General features: G+C 65.0%; 1 protein-coding gene across 1 annotated transcript; it reads left to right on the top strand.

Moving 5' to 3' along the window:
- Positions 1–1,125: 1,125 nt before the first annotated feature.
- Positions 1,126–16,783, top strand: LOC119097434 (misshapen-like kinase 1). Its single transcript, XM_037220467.1, has 23 exons — positions 1,126–1,181; positions 1,496–1,540; positions 2,068–2,148; positions 2,540–2,588; positions 3,624–3,776; positions 4,180–4,487; positions 4,990–5,122; positions 5,581–5,774; positions 5,898–5,951; positions 6,382–6,402; positions 6,779–6,886; positions 7,346–7,425; positions 7,800–7,929; positions 10,051–10,152; positions 10,572–10,625; positions 12,320–12,545; positions 12,849–12,955; positions 13,430–13,534; positions 14,241–14,411; positions 14,871–15,020; positions 15,382–15,492; positions 15,877–16,065; positions 16,664–16,783. The coding sequence occupies exons 1-23, from the start codon at positions 1,167–1,169 to the stop codon at positions 16,745–16,747; spliced, it is 2,670 nt and encodes an 889-aa protein (XP_037076362.1). The 5' UTR covers positions 1,126–1,166; the 3' UTR covers positions 16,748–16,783.
- The last annotated feature ends 323 nt before the right edge of the window (positions 16,784–17,106 follow it).

Here is a 17,106-nt window from a genome sequence, read left to right as displayed (position 1 = left end):
ACCGATGACTGTGTCGGCGATCGGCGGCATGGCCAGGGGCGGTGACCGTGCTTCCCACCCGGACGAGAAGCGTCGGGCGGTCGGGGGTGCGCTGAGCTTTACTTTTACGTTGCTCGTCACTGGCGGTGTCAAACCGTCGGTCTCTTCGGGTACGTTCGGGTAGGGGGGTGGGGGAGCCGTCGAAGTTTTTCGCTTGATCGCGTGTAATTCACTAGATTCTCGTTTTCCGTTGTAATGGTCACATCTTCGTCGGTACTGTGACGTTTAGAGAACTATCAAAATGTATGGGGTGTCAGGCATAAGTTTTATGCGCAGGATGCGCTGAGTGATATTTGACTTACATGGTTAGAGGTCTGTCATGTCGGTTTCATCGCACCGGACTCTTTTCTTAAACTATGACCAAGGTCTTGGTAACGGCCATCGGTTCTCCACGTGCATTGCCTCAAAACGCCTACTCGAGAGATGTGGTGCTCAAAGTCACAAAATAGTTTGCGTCATTTAGACCATGTTTGCGGCAAATCTGCTGAAATCTGAAGTACGGCTGGGGATCACTAGAGTACGGATGGGATCACTATAAGTCGCGGCTGAGTTACCGTGACGGCTCCGCAGCCCGCTCGGTGGATTTGTGAGGTTCCTCACGATGCCATTTGGAATCAGGAGATGTGCCGCCCTTTCTGTTCATGCTAATTGGAGTCGCGATGTGAATTATGTTGCTCATTGGGCTAATGAGGTCTAGTATTTGTTCCACGGCAGACGCTGAGCGCGTGCAGGCGTTACCAGAATAGGGCATTCGGAAAGTAAGCTCTGAAACTTCGCTAAGTAACCCCTTGAAGGGTGAAAATTCCGTTGCAGTACATCCCATTTTTCTACCAAGAAATCGGGCTCATTTGTGATATGTCCACGCAGTAGATCCATCGGCACTGTGCCCGATCCGGGCTTACGTTTACGTTCGGTCATTTGTGATCAGTCCACGCAGTAGATCAATCGGCATTGTGCCCGATTACATTAGATTACGATTAGATTAGATACCAACGTTGACGTTGGGTCTCGGTGCCTCACCCACTGCGTGCTTCGGTGTTGTCCCACGTGACCCGTCGCCTCGCTGACGTCGCTGCTGTCGCCAGGGTCGCCACACCAAGACGGGCCAGCTGGCGGCCATCAAGTGCATGGATATCACGGAGGTGGGTTGGGCGGCGGTGGTGTCCTCTGTCGCATACGACGGCAGGAACTGTCCTGCCGGCGGGGATGCTCACACTCCATGCACGCGGGGAGGAAGGGAGACGGGGCCGGATTGTGGAGGAACCGTTACGTCTGGACATGACATTTGACATCTGCATGACATTTGATGTTGAGGTGTTATCAGTCAGTGAGCCGCGTAAGTCGTTCATCAGTCACGCGTTCTGTGAAGACGCCGGATGCCCCCGCTGTCCGACGTGTGGCAAACGAGCGTGCAGACGAAGGCGTTTTAATCACGACTCCACCGCTGTCGTTGCAGGATGAAGAGGAAGAGATCAAGCTGGAGATTAACGTGCTGAAGAAGGTGAGTCGGCGGGGGTCGGGGCGGGGGCGGGGCGGCCGCCGCCGTCAGCGAGCCGAGCGGCGGCCGCGGGCGACCGTGCTCCGGTGCTCGACTGTGTGCTCGGCCGGCCCGCGACGCTGATGGATGTGGGAGTCCGGCGGTGGGCCGGCGGTCAGTGACGGCCGCCGGCCGGCTGCAGCACCCCGCACGCGCCCTGCCAGCGGCTGGTGTTTGGGGCGGGGCCACGCCCCCGGCACTTCGCTAATGGCTTCATTCAAAGCTGGTGCCGCGTGCGGGAATGGGCCGGCTGAAATGGCGTTCTCTGTCGGAGGTTCTGGTGGTTAATCAGATGCTTTGGGGGGGGGGGGGGGGGGGGACAGTCTACCCAATGGGTAATTGCCAGAGGGGAGAGCTGTTCGTCCTTGACGGAATGCAGCGGCGAGTGGCATGTGCGTTCTGGCGGGAGCCGGCGCTGGAGCGCGTGCTGCCGTCTCCACCATTGGGGGCTTCGTCGCGGATGGCGTCTGACGCAGCGGCGCTGCTTTCAGTACTCGCACCACAGGAACATCGCCACCTACTACGGCGCTTTCATCAAGAAGTCGCCCCCGGGCAAGGACGACCAGCTATGGGTACGGACCACTCCGAGGAAGTGCCAGGCCTGCTGGGCGGCAGGGCGCCGCGTCGTCCCGAGAACCAGCTCAAGCTGTGGGACTTCTCTCTGGTGGCTGGAGTCTTGACGCTTCAACGCACCCAGTTGTGCTGCGTTCAAAGCCCTCTGGCGTCTCGAGGCAGTTTAGTTCGGTGACCCAGCACCGTAGTGTCACTGGCTGTGCGGCGCCACCAGGCCGGTCTGCGGAAAGGCATTCACTGGCTGGCAGTCAGCCGTCTCCGTGTCTCTGACGAGGAGGGTGTGTGTCTGTGTGTGTGTGGGGGGGGAGGGAGATGCCCCCCCCCCCGCCCCTGGTGCGTGCCGTTCGGCCGCGCGGCCAGCCGGTCTGACCTCTGGGCCTCTGCTTTCAGCTGGTGATGGAGTACTGCGGCGCCGGGTCGGTCACCGACCTCGTCAAATGTAAGCACCCTTCGGTCCCGGGGTCCGCGTCCGTCGCGGCATGGGTGTCGTTCGAGGTCACGTGGCACGGCGTGTGATGGCCGTTCCGTAGGCGCGCTAGTGCTCTGCCGCAGCTGTGGTGGCGTATTTGGCCACCGAACTTGAAGGCATTCGACGCAGCGGTATTCTGTGGGCGTTTGTATACTACCGAACGCGTGTGTGTGTGTAAGCTCGCTCATATGCGAATGCTTACAAGTGGCGCCTTCAGCGCTGCCGCCGGCTGTGCCACACGAATGTGAGATGGCGTATTCAGCTGACGTGATGAACACAATGTGACGTCTTCCGTGGGGTTAGGTCTATACAATGACGTCGGGCTGAGTGTTGACTGGACTGAGACCCATTCCGTTCTCCTCCATGGTGCCCGCCCGTGCCTCCCGCCTCGCACAGGTAGTGAACTGCCTGTCATGACGCCTGCCGCTCAGTGTTCGAATTGCGATCGGTTTTTGACCAGCATTGGCGCCCGAAATGGCCAGACAGGCTTAGGTAGCTTGCCGCGTCTTAGACAGCCGCCCTCGGCGCTAGATGCTCGGCGGGGAAGGGCGGCCAGCTTGCGGCCTTGGCGTACGTTTTGCTGCAGAGCGTCGTTTTGGAGGGAGAAAGCTGTACATAGACTGAATTCGTTCGTGTAAGGCCAGAAGTATTTCGGAACTAGCTTTATCATGGATTAGACGAGTGTTGGTCATCTTAGAGATGACAGCCATCAGTCGCCTTACCCTCCGCATTGATTAACGTGCGAAAGTTGGATTTAATGTATTTGTCGTGCGAACTTTCATTGGATGAGGGCTTGTGCGAAGCGTTCTCTTCTCCGTCACATATTGTAAAGGTCACTGAGCAGTACCAGCCGCCGCAAGATGACCCATATCGGCCGTGTCGCCTCGCCTTGGCTGAGTCCCTGCGTGTGACTGTCGGGGCTCCGCGCGCCGCCGTCGCCCGCCGCCCGGCCTGAGCGCCGGCCGGCCGAGGCGGTCCGTGCTGACCCGGCGCGGCCGCCCGCAGCCACGAAGGGCCAGTCGCTGAAGGAGGAGTGGATCGCCTACATCTGCCGCGAGATGCTGCGCGGCCTGAGTCATCTGCACGCCTGCAAGGTGATCCACCGCGACATCAAGGGCCAGAACGTGCTGCTCACCGATAACGCCGAGGTCAAGCTGGGTGAGTGGCCGGCCGCCGAGCTGCGGGGCTGTCGGTGGGGGCACGGCACTGCCGTGGCAGGGCACTGAACGGCCGCGGCAACGGCCGGACCATCGCATTCGGGGCTGTCCGCCAGTGTCTGAGCCGGAGCACAAACCGTCAGCCGTGCTCGACGCCGACTCGCTCGAGGATGCCACTGCAGCCGACGCGTTCACCGCTGCGCCGCTGGCGACCCCGGCGGCGGACACTGTCTGTTGTCGGTGTCGCCACGGGGCTCTTGTCGGCCTGTCGGGCTGGGCTTGGCCGCCCACCGCGTCTCACAGTTGCCTCGGGCGCGCTGTCGCCCCCTCGCTGCCCAGCCGTGCTCCGCCCCGTGCGTGTGCGCTGTCCGGCCGTCTGACCGCGTGCCCCCGCGGCGCCGCAGTGGACTTCGGTGTGAGCGCCCAGCTGGACCGCACCATCGGCCGGCGCAACACCTTCATCGGCACGCCCTACTGGATGGCGCCCGAGGTGATCGCCTGCGACGAGAACCCCGAGGCGACGTACGACAACCGCTCGGACCTGTGGTCGCTGGGCATCACGGCGCTGGAGATGGCCGAGTCGCAGCCGCCGCTCTCCGACATGCACCCGATGCGCGCGCTCTTCCTGATCCCGCGCAACCCGCCGCCGCGGCTCAAGACCAAGAAATGGAGCAAGAAGTTCCACAGCTTCATCGAGACGACGCTGATCAAGGTGGGTGAGGCGGCGCGGAGCTGGCCGTCGCGTTACGGAGAAAGCGTCTACTTTCCCAGAGATGCTGACTGGTGTTGCGTGGCCCATGAGGGTGTATACACCGTGCTTGATGCCTCTGATGTACAGCGTTTGGTGATGTCTGTCCGTGCCTGTCCGCGACGCAGTGTCCGCTGAGGCCAAATGCTGCGGTCTTGATTTCTTTTCAAGGTCACTCGTGTGCCACGCCCCAGAATACATTTGAGAAGTCAGAAATGTGCCGACTGTCTCTGGTGCCGACGTTGTCTGTCACATTGGCGCCTGTTTTTTTCTCGCTGATATGCGTGCTCTTGTGCTCGCTTGTTCGTTTGACGTTGACCATGACCCGCAGTGGTGCCTAACCACCCGCGGGTTTAGATTCCCGCCTCCTCCGACTGCCAGTGGTGGCGCCACACACCCGTGTCGCGCGCGTGTCGCTGGGAGTCGACGGCACTGACCGGCACGTGTTGACTCGCGCGGCCGGCAGGACTACCACCAGCGGGCGTACACGGACCAGCTGCTGAAGCACCCGTTCATCAAGGACCAGCCGACCGAGCGCCAGGTGCGCATCCAGCTCAAGGACCACATCGATCGCATGAAGAAGCACAAGGCTCAGCGAGGTAGGCCCGGGGGCGGCCCGGGGCGCGCTTGCACCCGCTGCGGCGCTGGTGGCGCGGGCGCTTCGTCAGGTTTGATTGCGTTGCGTCGGTGACGTGGAAACTGGCGTTTTGGTGGGCTGGCGGCCTGTAGAGGTGGAGGTCGGTGTCGTGGTTGTGAGGTTGGTGCGTGTGCGTAGGTTGTCGGATGGTGTCTCTCTGCCTGTTTAGAAGTCCTGTAAACGGAGGTAGTTTGACAGCTTGAGAGGAGGATGCAGGTGGTGGCGAATAACACGCTCTAGCGAGTCAGATCGGATGGCGGGCTAGTGATGTTAGAGAGACATGACATTCACACCTACCAGCGGCTGCAGCTAGTGTCCCCTTCGGGGGGGGGGGGGGGGGGTCATGCGCATCTATCACCATTCCTCACCGATGGCCGAACTTGCCCCTGCACGTGCTGACGCGGCCGCGTCCGGTCGCAGACCGCGAGGAGAGCTTCAACTACTCGGGCAGCGAGAACGAGGAGGAAGAGGAGACGGCCACGGCCGGCGAGCCGTCCTCCATCGTACAGGCGCCCGGCGAGAACACGCTGCGCAAGAACTTCCAGCAGATCCAGGAGGGGCGCGCCGCCGCCGCCGGCGAGGAGCGCGAGCGGCGGCGGCGCGAGCGCGAGCGCGAGGAGCCACCCGAGCCGGGCCCGCCGGCGCGGCCGCCGCTGCCGGCGCGCTACCCGGAGCAGCCGCCGCCACCGAGCCGGCCGCTGCCGCCGCCGCCGCGCGACGAGCGGCCGCCGCCGCAGCAGCCGGCGCCGCGCTCCGCGCAGCAGTTCAAGCCGCCGCCGCGCAAGCCGGAGGTGAGTGCCGACCAGCGGGTGCGGCGAGGCCCGGCAAGTAGCCGCAGACTTGGGCGCGGTGCGCGGGCGGCCTCGTCGGCACCGCTGCTTGCTGCGACAAACACCGTGCCAGTGGTGGCCGTTGACTTAAAGAACGCTGTTGTGGTGTCCGGGATGTTGGTGTGGAGCGCTGTGTCGAGTCGTGCGGCTGGCGCTGCAGCATGGAGGGCGCCGTTGCCCCCAGCCCGTCGAACCCAGTCGGCTGGCGCTGCAGCATGGAGGACGCCGTTGCCCCCCCCCCCCCCCCCCCCCAGGCCATCGAACCCAGTCCGGGCGCGACTGCGTGTTTGTCTAGCGATGCTCTCGATACCGAGTTACCTGCAGTCACGACGTAGTTTAGGTATGCCAACATGGACGGAAGGCGTCGCTAACGCGCTGACCTTGTTTTCAGCCGGCGCCCAGACGACCGCAGGTCAGTGATGTGGGCTCATACTCATGGCTGTCGCCGCCCGAGATCGTGACGTGGAACTCCAGCCAGCTGTTAGCCGAGCCACGTCAACCGACAGTCTCAGTACATTTTTGCCGATTAGCGGTTTCATGGATTGTCAAGATATTTAAAAACCCTCAATATGTTGGTTGGCTATTCGTCACAGGTGATTGCGTATGCGCTGGGCTTCATTTCCAACTGATGCGGGCTCCTTTTGGGGAGGGGGAGATATTTTCTGGACGAGTAGATCCGCCGCTCAAGTTAAAACACCTGTCAGCATCATCACGCAATGTCAGTGAGGACGTGAAGCGGGCCGTGTGCTGCCGTGACGTCACAGTTCCCACGCCTCCTCCGCGACCAGGACCTGGACGTGTTCGCCGCCCAGCTGAAGGAGCTGGGCGGACTGGGGGCGGCCGCCTCCTCCCGAGCCTCAGCCACGGCCAACGGCAACAACCATGCTCCAGTCCAGGTGAGCGCTCCCGGTCTGTGGACGCGGCCTGTTGTCCTAATCACGCTGAGCTCGGCGACGTGCTTATGGTCGGCGAGCTAGGACGTGGACCGCGACGGTGAGTGGTTGTTTTGCTCGATATGCAGACAGCCTTTGCGACTTCAGGTAGTGTTTGCCTCGTGGGGCTTGGTAGGTCCTCAGAGATTCCACTTGATGCGAAAAGGTTGGCAATGTCGTTGCTCTATGTCACTTCCCAGCTGCCTGTCTGTCCGCTTACATGTGATGTGAGCTGACACTTCATGGCTGCCCGGACAAATGTCCCCGCTCCATCCGAACTGGGACTGTTGACGCGTCTTCACGCCCTCGTGCGACTCACGGCCGCTGTTAGGAACGACCGAGCGGCGTTGTCTGACCTGTGTGACGAGCCGCCGGCCCGTCCCCGCGTTGCGCATGACCCCGGCGTGACGGCGTGACCGGCAGGAGGACAGCAGCGACGAGGAGGAGCCGGGGCCGCCGCGCAACGACGGCACGCTGCTCGCGTCCGACTCGCCCAAGCCGCTGTCAGTGTGGGGACGGGCGGCGCGGGACCGCGGGGACGGGGCGGGGCGCACTGGGCTCTGGCCGTATGTCTGGTGGGGTGTGTGCCAGCGCCACTGTGAAGCCCTGGTGTCCGCGGCAGGACTGGGGCAGCTTGCGCGCCCGCTGTGACCCACGTGGCGTGCAACGTTCACTCGAGCTACGACTGAGCCGGTTATGGATTCAGTTGGTGTAGGGTAGCTGATTTTGGAGTTGTTTTGTGACGCAGTTCGTCTGTTTCCTTGCCACCGCATCGTGACACTTAAACTACACCTGTTGAGCGTTGTCCGGTGGTGGCCGGCGCGCCTGGCCAGCGGCGGTTGCGAGCTCGTCCCTGACGCGCCCCGCCCGTCGGCAGCGCCCAGTGGCAGAGCACCGACCGCGAGCCGGGTGAGCCGCCCGTGCGCAAGCCGCCCAGCCAGCCGCCGAACCGGCCGCTGCCGCCGACGCCCGACGAGGACGGCGACGGCACGCTGGTGATGCGTCGGGTGAGTAGGGTCGGGTGGCGGCCGCCGACCGGCCGCCACCCGGCGGACCGTCCGTCGGCACGGGCCGGTCCGCCGGTCAGGGGTCCCGGTCCGCGTGGCCGGGATCCGGGTCTGCCTGGCGACGAGTCCCGAGTGGGTCTGCCCGTCTGTGGTCTCCCGTTTGTGGATGTTTGTCTGTCTGCGTCTGTGCGCTGTGACTGCCTGTCTGTGAGCTCCTGTCCGCCCGTCTGTGCGGCTGTTCTGTGCTTGCGGCTTGTCGGCCCGTCCGGCGACGACGGCGCGCACGGCTGCGCCGGTAGCGCCGGGTCTGGCCGGGGCGGCGGTGGCGCGCCGGACAGGCAGCGACGCAGCGCCAGAACTGGCGGGCTTGGCACTCTGAAGACGGCTGGACGCGACCGAACGGCGCGGCTCCGGCAGTGCCACGAAGCGCGAGACCGCTGACGCGATGCCGCTCTCACGAAGAGGGCTCGAATCCAAAGCTCCCGGCTGGGGAGAGGCGGAGCCGATGCTCCTCGGCCGCCGACTCGGTTATCCGGGCGTCGGCCGCCTCGGAGCTCTGTTACTGGCGAGTCCTGCGGGTATATCCCGACGGAGACCGCTTGCACGCCCGTCATCGACGCCGTACATTCTCTGCCTGCTATGAGTCTTCACAGGCCTGCAGCGTTGCCCGTTTTGTTCGCCCTCGCACGATATTTACGTTCGTAGCTTGAAAAATCGGTTTGTTTGTGTTACCGTCTCTTCTGGGGCGTGCCTTGCGCCTTGTTTTGCTCTGTTTGGTGGCGGGAGTTGGTTTTGCTGGTGGTGGCTCACACTTTTCCGTCGGGTCCTCTTCGATCACACCCCTCTGACACTTCAAACCGGCAGTTCATTATACGTCTGCCTCCTCCCCTCCGTCGCCCCCCCCCCCCCCAACGCTCTCTCCCATCTCCCCGTTCCGTGGCCTTCCGGTGGCGGCGGTTCCACGAGCCCACTCCATGCCCCGGTGGCGGGTGGTGACGGGCCACGCTCCCCCGACAGCAGCGCTTCTCCGAGCACGAGCAACTGCTGCGCGACTGGGACATGAAGCGCTTCTTCCCGGCGGCGGCGGCGGCGGCGGCGGGGGGCGAGCCGGGCGGCCGGCCGCGCCAGCATCGCCGGCTCGAGTCGGAGTCGGCGCTGGCGGCGGCGGCGGCGGCGCGCGGCCGGCCCCACCCGCCGCCGCCGCGCCGGGCGCTCGAGGCGCCCGAGCCGGGCACGGCCGGCCCGCCTCCGCCAGTGGGTGCGCCGCCGCGAGAAGACCGACCTCGAGCTGGGCGGCGCGCGCGCGCCCCGCGCGCTGACCAAGTCGTGCTCGGAGCCGGCGCCGTTCGAGGTACAGCCGCGCCGCAGCGGCCGCCGCCCGCCCGGCCGCCGCCGACGGCCCGCCACTAACCGGCCGGCCGCCGCCGCCGCATGGGCTGCATGCGGGCGCCGGCGGCCGGTCCGCCGCCGTGTGGCATGTGGACAGCGCTGACCCGGGCTGACCGACCGTCTGTGTGTGTGTGTGTGTGTGTAGTTATCGCGCTCTCGTGCACTCGCATGCACTAACACGCCTGCGTGTTGAGACGGCGGTGCACCGCGGCGCGAGCGAGGGAGAGAGGCGGCGCCGGGGACCTGTTTCCTGTGCAGACTCAGCGGGCTTGCTGGCGGGTGCTGCAGTGTGCTGTGCGGTCCGCCGTCGCGGAGCGCCCGCGGTGTTGCTGGGAAGGTGATGTGGAGTGCCTGGGGTAGTAACAGACTGTGTGAGCAATCGCTGCGCCCGTTTGCGTGTCTGTGGCTTGGGTAAGCGTAAATATGGCGTGTTTTTGCGCTTGGGTGATGTTTGGTGACATGTCTGACGGCAAACTGACCCGTGTTTTGTCGGGCGCACTGAGGCGCGTTGTTGACATGCTGAGCGCGTGCTTCGCCGACGTGACGACTGCATGTGATCGTGCCGCGTGTGACGCCGCACCCTCGTGTGTGGACCTGGAGCGACCGCACTGGGTGAACCCGTGCACCGCCGCGGTACACCCGCCACCGAGGCTGTCGCGCGTGCGCCGCCCGCCCCCGGCTACGGCGTCCACCTGCCCCGGCCCGACCTGACGCCACGTGACGTGCCGGCAGAACCGCGAGGAGCAGCGCCACAGGCACGCCGACTCGTCTCCGGGCCCGGTGGGCACGCCCGGCTCGCGCACCAGCACCGTGCTGCCCGACCTGCTGCCGCAGGTGGGCACCCGCCCTCCGGCTGGGCGCGCTGGCGCCGCCGGTGGCTGCCGGGGAGGGTCGGATCGAGTGACGCTGGGCCGCTCGATGGCAGCTGATCTCTCTCGGTTGAAACAGGAGCTATTCCCAAGCAGACAATCTGCTGATTGAACCCGTGTGGTTTCGGATGTTTCAGCTTCAATGGAGGCTGGGCTGTGCTCTTGAAATGCGGGAGTGCGTGTTGGATCACCCTTTCTTACCGAAACGCCCGCACGATGAGATGCGCAGCATTCTGTACAAACTGCGAAATCCCTCAAAGACGCGCCCGTCCCGCCCGCCGGCGAGGCTGCCGCGCCCGTGTCGCCTCCGGCTACGGCGTGGTCACGTGCCGCCCGGCGCCCGGCGCTGTGCACGCCATGAGCCCGCATGTCGTTCCGTTACAGACCAGCTCCAGCCCGGGCAACGGCCGCCACCTAGACAAGTCGACGTCGGAGGAGGTGCGTACGGCCCGCCCCGGCGCCGGCGCCGGCGCCTGTACATAGGGCCGCCCGTAGCCGTAGCGGTGTAGCCAGTCGGAATGTCGCCCCGCCGCCGAGGGACCACTAATACGCCCGGGAGGGGGCCGGCGAGCGGGCTGCGCTGCGGGCGTCCGGGGACGGCCGCCGCCGGCGCCGACCGCGGCCAGCGTCGCGCGCCGTCCGTGCAGACAGGACGGAGCGCGCCGGGACTGTCGCTTGGCTTGGCGGCGCTTGTGTGCTGATGGGCTTGTGGTCAGCCCGGGCCAGCCACGGCCGGCGGGGGCCGCCGGAGCTCGGCGCCAGGCGGCCCCGCTCTGGCCCCGGCGAGGTGACGGCAGGTCGTCTGCTTGCCCAGTGAGCCCCGGCTAACATGTCGCCAGTGCCGGCGGCCGGCTGCCGTCGTGACGTATTCCGCAGTTTGAGCTCTGGCGTTGACGGGCCACGTCTCTGTATGTGGGCGTGGCGCCACCATGTAGTCGTCGCGGCCTCCATCCCCCGTAAAAATGCCCCCCCCCCCCCTGCTGCGCGTGTGCGGCACCCCTGTGAGCGGCGCGGTTGGCCGACGCCGGCGCGCGGGGCGGCCGGCAGTGCGCCGCCCCGCGCCGGCCGCGCGCCCGGCGTGTTTCACTAACGCTGTCTGTTTCGTTGCATGATAATGGGGTGGCGCGTGTCGACTAACCCGCGCGGCGCCTGCTGCGCCGTCGGCCCGCACACCCCGTGAGTACAGTCGCCGCCGCCGGTGCGCAGAGCCGCAGCGGCGCCCGTGCCGGGGCGGGGGCACGGCCTCGCACGGCCGCGGCATGCCGCCAGTCACACGAGCGTGTGCCCGGGTCGGGAAAACACTGCCGCATCCGGGCCGTCGGGGTCACCGCATCCTGGCCTCAATTACGCCGCCTGTTGTGTGCGGTGTGCCCTTGCCGGCTCCGCACAGGCTTCCTCCGGGCATCGGGGTTTGATTGCTTTCCGTTGAGCCGCGCCAGCGTGTCGACGGGTCTTTCCCTGTGCCGATTCGCGGCCGCCGCAGTACACCTGCCCTTCCTAACAGCACACTGCAACAATTCCCAGCACGGCATAATGATCTCTCCTTTCCTGGATGCGGCAAAATTCAGTCCGCTCGGCCTCGTTCACACCGCCTGGGGTCGTCGATTTGTTCCGTGATGTAAAATTGTCATGAAATTCGGGAAGGCATGCCTGTTTTGCGGCCGGGTTTGCGTCGCGCTCCTTTGTGGCTTTCTGCTTACACATGCGGGTCTGCGCTCTCGGTACAGACGATGGCGCGGAAGGTGTGGGGTCACTGCCTGGCAGCCGCTCGGGTTTGGGAGTGGCTACTACGTGGTCTTGCATGACAGTTTGTCGCTGTAGTGAGTGCTTTGTGGCGCTGGAGCCCAGCTCTTTATCATTTATCTGACAAAGTGAGTCTCGTCCTATATGGTGATTTCATCAGAAGAGCTTCAAAGCTTCATTTGCATTATTTTCACCACTGTAGTGCAGTAACTTTGTCGAGCGATAGGTGTTTACTTTCGCGTGCAAAGCACTTCTGTTTTATACCCGTACGAAAGCGTCAGATGGTCGTCGGAAGCCTACCACTGTCCTCCACAAAGCACCATGTTCGGCCACCATAGCAGACGTGGCCGTGAGATGCTGACCCCGGCCGTTGGCGTGGTCCGTTTCAGTACCGCTCGGCTGTGGGCCAGCCGGCTCAGTCGCCGCTCCAATTGCAGCACAAGCAGAAGTCGTTCCTGACGTTCGGCTTCGGCGCCGGCGGCAGCAGCCGGCGCGAGAGCCACATCAACGTGAACGTGACGCCCACGGGCCACGAGGTCAGCTCCACGGACACGCCCGAGATCCGCAAGTACAAGAAGAGGTTCAACTCGGAGATCCTGTGTGCCGCACTCTGGGGTGAGTGCTGCCACTGGGCGGGGAGGGGGGAGGAGGGGGGGGAGGGGCGGCGCCGGAGATGTGGGGTAGGACGCGCCTGTCGTGGGTGGGTTCGCGGAGTGGGCGTAAGTGGGGAGCGGTTCAGTGGCGCCGATTTCACCGCAGGGCCCGATGAATGTCGGTTGTGTTTCCTCAGAATCCGCATGGCTGAGACCAGCTTGCTGAGCTGTGGACACGTTGCCGGCGACTCCCGCCCACTCGTGCGTGGTTCGAGCACGTCCGCCCGTGCGAGCGTCTCCCGCCGCTGACTGGCCCCGTCCGCAGGCGTGAACCTGCTCATCGGCACCGAGAACGGCCTCATGCTGCTGGACCGCTCGGGCCAGGGCAAGGTGTACCAGCTCATCTCTCGGCGCCGCTTCCAGCAGATGGAGGTGAGGTGCCGTCGGTGCGCGACGCCAACGGCCTCCGGCTCGTGGTCCGGTGTCGGGCGCTGCTGGACGGCGGCGGGAGCTCGCCTGCGTTGTTGTTGTGCGTTGTTGCGTATCCCCTGCGTGACGTGCTGTCACCGCCGCGGCGTCGGGTGGAGGCTGTCTCGCTCCCCTGCTGACGTGATCGTGCAGGCACACGCACACTGGCAGGCGATGCGGCGAACATGATCGGTGTGCCTGCCGGAGCCCGTCCCCACAAGGCGTGCCCCGTGGAGGCGCGAGCGCGGCGCAGCCCCGCCACAAGTCGTCGCTGGGGGCCGGTGCGTCGCGCGCTCCCCGGATTGTCCGGTGCGGATCCTTGTCGGCGCGGGGATGCTGACGTGTTCATTGCAGCTGTTTGGGAGCCGCAGCTTCTGTTGTGTGTGTGTGTGTAAGCCATCGGGACGCGTGCGTTAGCCAGACGACGCACGGTTCCAGGTGCTGGAGGGTCAAAACATACTGGTCACGATCAGCGGCAAGAAGAACCGCGTACGCGTCTACTACCTGAGCTGGCTGAAGAGCAAGATCCTGAAGTCGGAGTCGGTGAGACGCGGTCGCCCTGCCGCGACGCTCGGCGCCCTGGAAGCCAGGCTGACCCGTTATGCCGTGGTTGTTGCTCGGCGCCCTTGGAGCCAGGCTGGCCTGTTATGTTGTTGCTGATGTTCGGCGTCCTTGGAGCCAGGCTGGCCCATTATGCTGTTGCTCGGCGCCCTTGGAGCCAAGCTGGCCTGTTATGCTGTTGCTGATGCTCGGCGTCCTTGGAGCCAGGCTTGCCCATTATGCTGTTGCTCGGCGCGCTTGGAGCCAAGCTGGCCTGTTATGCTGTTGCTGATGCTCGGCGTCCTTGGAGCCAGGCTGGCCTGTTATGCTGTTGCTCGGCGCCCTTGGAGCCAGGCTGGCCTATTATACTGCTGCTGATGGTCGGCGTCCTTGGAGCCAGACTGGCCCGTTGTACCGCTGCTGCTGCGACCTGCTCGATTCACGGTCTAAAGGGTGGGGAGGGGAGGGTTAATACTGCACTAGCCATGTGTCGGAGTATCCGCACCAGCCAGCGCGCTGCAGGTAGCCGCGCTGGGGGCCGCCTGGTAGCCGCGCTGGTGGCCACCGCAGCTGGCTGGTCCGATCCCACCAGATCGGCGCCGGTGTCGCCTCTAGGGCGGACCGCGCCGCGCCACCGGACACGTGACAGCGCCATCCAGTCACCTGCCGCCGTGATGGGGCTCTGACGTCTGATGTTCTGTGACCACAGCAGCAGGTGGAGAGAAGGAACGGCTGGATCAACGTGGGCGACCTCAACGGCGCCGTGCACTTCAAGATTGTCAAGTTCGAGCGGATCAAGTTTCTCGTCATCGCACTGCGAGAGAGTATCGAAATATACGCCTGGGCGCCCAAGCCCTATCACAAGTTCATGGCCTTCAAGGTAGGCGCATGGTAACAGGCTCTTGTTGAAGACAGTTGGCTGGCATTGTGTTAATGCGCATTGTTCAGCAGGTCACAGTTACCCAGAATAGCAAGTTTCTCTTGATTTCGGATTGCAGACGGCTTTTTGTTCGGGGTCATTGCCGTAAGTTATGTAGGGTACGATTATGCAGAGCAAGCTTCTTTTAAGGCATGGTTGCAAACGCTTTGGTCTACGAGGTCGCGGGCTGACCCCGCAAGCGCTGTGCCTGCCATCAGCCCGGTTGATGGAGTGAGCTTGCGTTTGTTCGATTTCGTGTTTTCAGCATTTCCGAAAAAACTAACAACCAGACCGCAAGTTGCCAGGGAACAATTAGAGTAGCACACATTGTGAAGGACCTAGTATACGATGAAATCAGCGCGGCTGCCGGTGGGCGCGTCTGCCCTGTTGGCACGCTGACGGCCGCGCCGCCGCCGGCAGAGCTTCGGCGAGCTGGCGCACCGGCCGCTTCTGGTCGACCTCACCGTCGAGGACAACACCCGGCTGAAGGTCATCTACGGCTCCTGCGACGGCTTCCACGCCGTCGACCTCGACTCGGCCTCCGTGTACGACATCTACCTGCCGAAGCACGTGAGTGGCTGGGGGGCGCGGCGGCGGGCCGGGCCGCGTTCGCCGGCGCCGGAGTGTCGCCGTCTGTCGCGGCACGTGTCCTCCGTGCACTCGCTGCCGGCTGCCGCGCGAGGGGACACTGGGCCGAGATGTTGGAGAATGCCGTACATGGCACGCACGGTGTTCCGTTTGTTGTGTTCGCCGCGGACACGAGCTGGCGGCGAGCCCTGATGTTCAGGGATGTGTTGAGGTCGATGCTGAGGGCTGCGTGCGGCCGGAGGCGGCGGCGGCGGCGGCGCCGGGTCGGGGCCGCCGCCGCTGTGGTGTTGGGAGGGAAGCGGCTGTGACCCGTCGTGACATCGCTGTGCCCCGCCCCCTGCAGGCGCAGGGTCCGATCGTGCCCCACACGATCGTCACTCTGCCCAACACGAACGGCAACCAGTTGCTGCTCTGCTATGACAACGAGGGCGTCTACGTCAACACCAACGGCAAGGTGAGAGAAAGCTCTCACTCGTAACGGCGAAAGCGTCGTATGCAGTGTCTGCTTTAAGGACGATTGGCCGCAGTTGCGCTGCCGTGTTGCACCGCCCGTGCTCTGACTGGGTGCGGGGAGAGGTGGGCGGTGGGCACCCGTACCCCGCGCTGTGGCCGTCGGACGCCCGCCACGGACGGTGGGCGGCGCCGCTCAGCCGGGAGCCGGCTCCACATGGCCCGTCTCCGCCGCCTCGCCGCCGGTCGGGTTCTGAGCGGCCGCGTACGCTCCCGCCGGCCGCTCTCGCCGCGGGATGGCGCTGCGGTCGGCCCCGAGTGTGGGCGTCGCGACGCGTGCTCCGTCGCCGCCCGGTCAGCCCCGACGTCACCGGTGTCGCGTCGACAGGTCTCCAAGAACATCATCGTGCAGTGGGGCGAGATGCCGACGTCCGTGGCGTACATCGGCACCGGCCAGATCATGGGCTGGGGCAACAAGGCCATCGAGATTCGCTCCGTCGAAACGGGACATCTGGACGGCGTGTTTATGCACAAAAAGGCGCAGAAGCTCAAGTTCCTCTGCGAGAGAAACGACAAGGTAGGTCGGCGACCTTGGAGCGCCGGGGTCGAGGAAGATGGATAGGGGGGGGGGGGGGGGGAGAAGAGGTTGGTTATTCCGGTTGGAAGAGGAGGTTGGTTCTCGTCTGGCTTGTCTCGAGTTCCATATAGGTGAGGGCCTGTCGTAGCGGGGCTCGTAGTAGGAGGTACTGCAACGGCCCCAGTGGCCCGTGATGGTTTGGACCCGGTGAACATGACAGCCCGCAATGAGCCCCAGGCAATCCTGCCAGACACGTGTTCGGATCAGGGACGTGTGGGTCCAGCGCGGCACTCGGCGAGACTGAGCGTGTTTGGCTGGGGGCCTGTGACCCGTGCGGTAAGGAGGACCGAAACTTGGCTGGTGCTGCGGGTCCGGGTCTTCGCCCCACCCAGCCGCCCCTGCTGTGACCGTAGGCACGGGCCGTCCCGATGACAGCCGCTATTGCCTGTAAGCGCCGTGCTCATTCGTTTGCTGCACGAACGGGGTCTGTGACACCGTCGCGACGCCTCGCTGCCGTCTGTCGTCCGTCCGCTGCCTGCGCCGGTGCGAGGCCTGGCCCACGCTCCAGCGCCCTCCGCTCACGCCGCTGCTCCGGCAGGTGTTCTTCTCGTCGGCCAAGGGCGGCTCCGCCTGCCAGATCTACTTTATGACACTGAACAAGCCAGGCATGGCCAACTGGTGAGCCGGCCGCCCGCCGCACCGCTCGCGCGCGGGCGCCGCGGCGGACGCGCCGCCCGTCGCGCCCGCACTGTGACGGCCCGCGGCCGCGAGCTTAGCGGCGGCATGCGGCGCGCTCGGCGTGGCAGCACAAGATGGCGGCCGTGCTGGGCGCAGTGACGGCCGCTGCCGCCTGGACGCGGCGCGCGCGGCCCCGGGCTCGCAGCGGCATGTAATCTCTCAGCATGCTGGTAGTTGCGCGGCGCCGATCGCGGTAGGACCTTGTTTATCCGATTTTCGCGGCGCTCCCGGCCGCGCGGTCGCCGGCTACGCCACGGAAGGCCGCCAGGCGGCAGGTCGATCGGAGCCCGGCCGGCGGACACT

This window comes from Pollicipes pollicipes, unplaced genomic scaffold, assembly GCF_011947565.3.
Source record: "Pollicipes pollicipes isolate AB1234 unplaced genomic scaffold, Ppol_2.1 Scaffold_4295;HRSCAF=5057_pilon_pilon_pilon, whole genome shotgun sequence".
In the NCBI taxonomy this organism is placed as follows: domain Eukaryota; kingdom Metazoa; phylum Arthropoda; class Thecostraca; order Pollicipedomorpha; family Pollicipedidae; genus Pollicipes; species Pollicipes pollicipes.
The sequence above is the reverse complement of the archived record's forward strand: the minus strand, read 5'-3'. Positions and strand labels throughout refer to the sequence as shown.

Bases quoted from the DNA above. Each gene is read 5' to 3' on its own strand.
- LOC119097434 (XM_037220467.1), top strand. The intron at 6,887-7,345 runs GTGAGCGCTCCC...CGTGACCGGCAG, and splicing joins ACAACCATGCTCCAGTCCAG to GAGGACAGCAGCGACGAGGA. The intron at 14,412-14,870 runs GTAGGCGCATGG...CGCCGCCGGCAG, and splicing joins ACAAGTTCATGGCCTTCAAG to AGCTTCGGCGAGCTGGCGCA.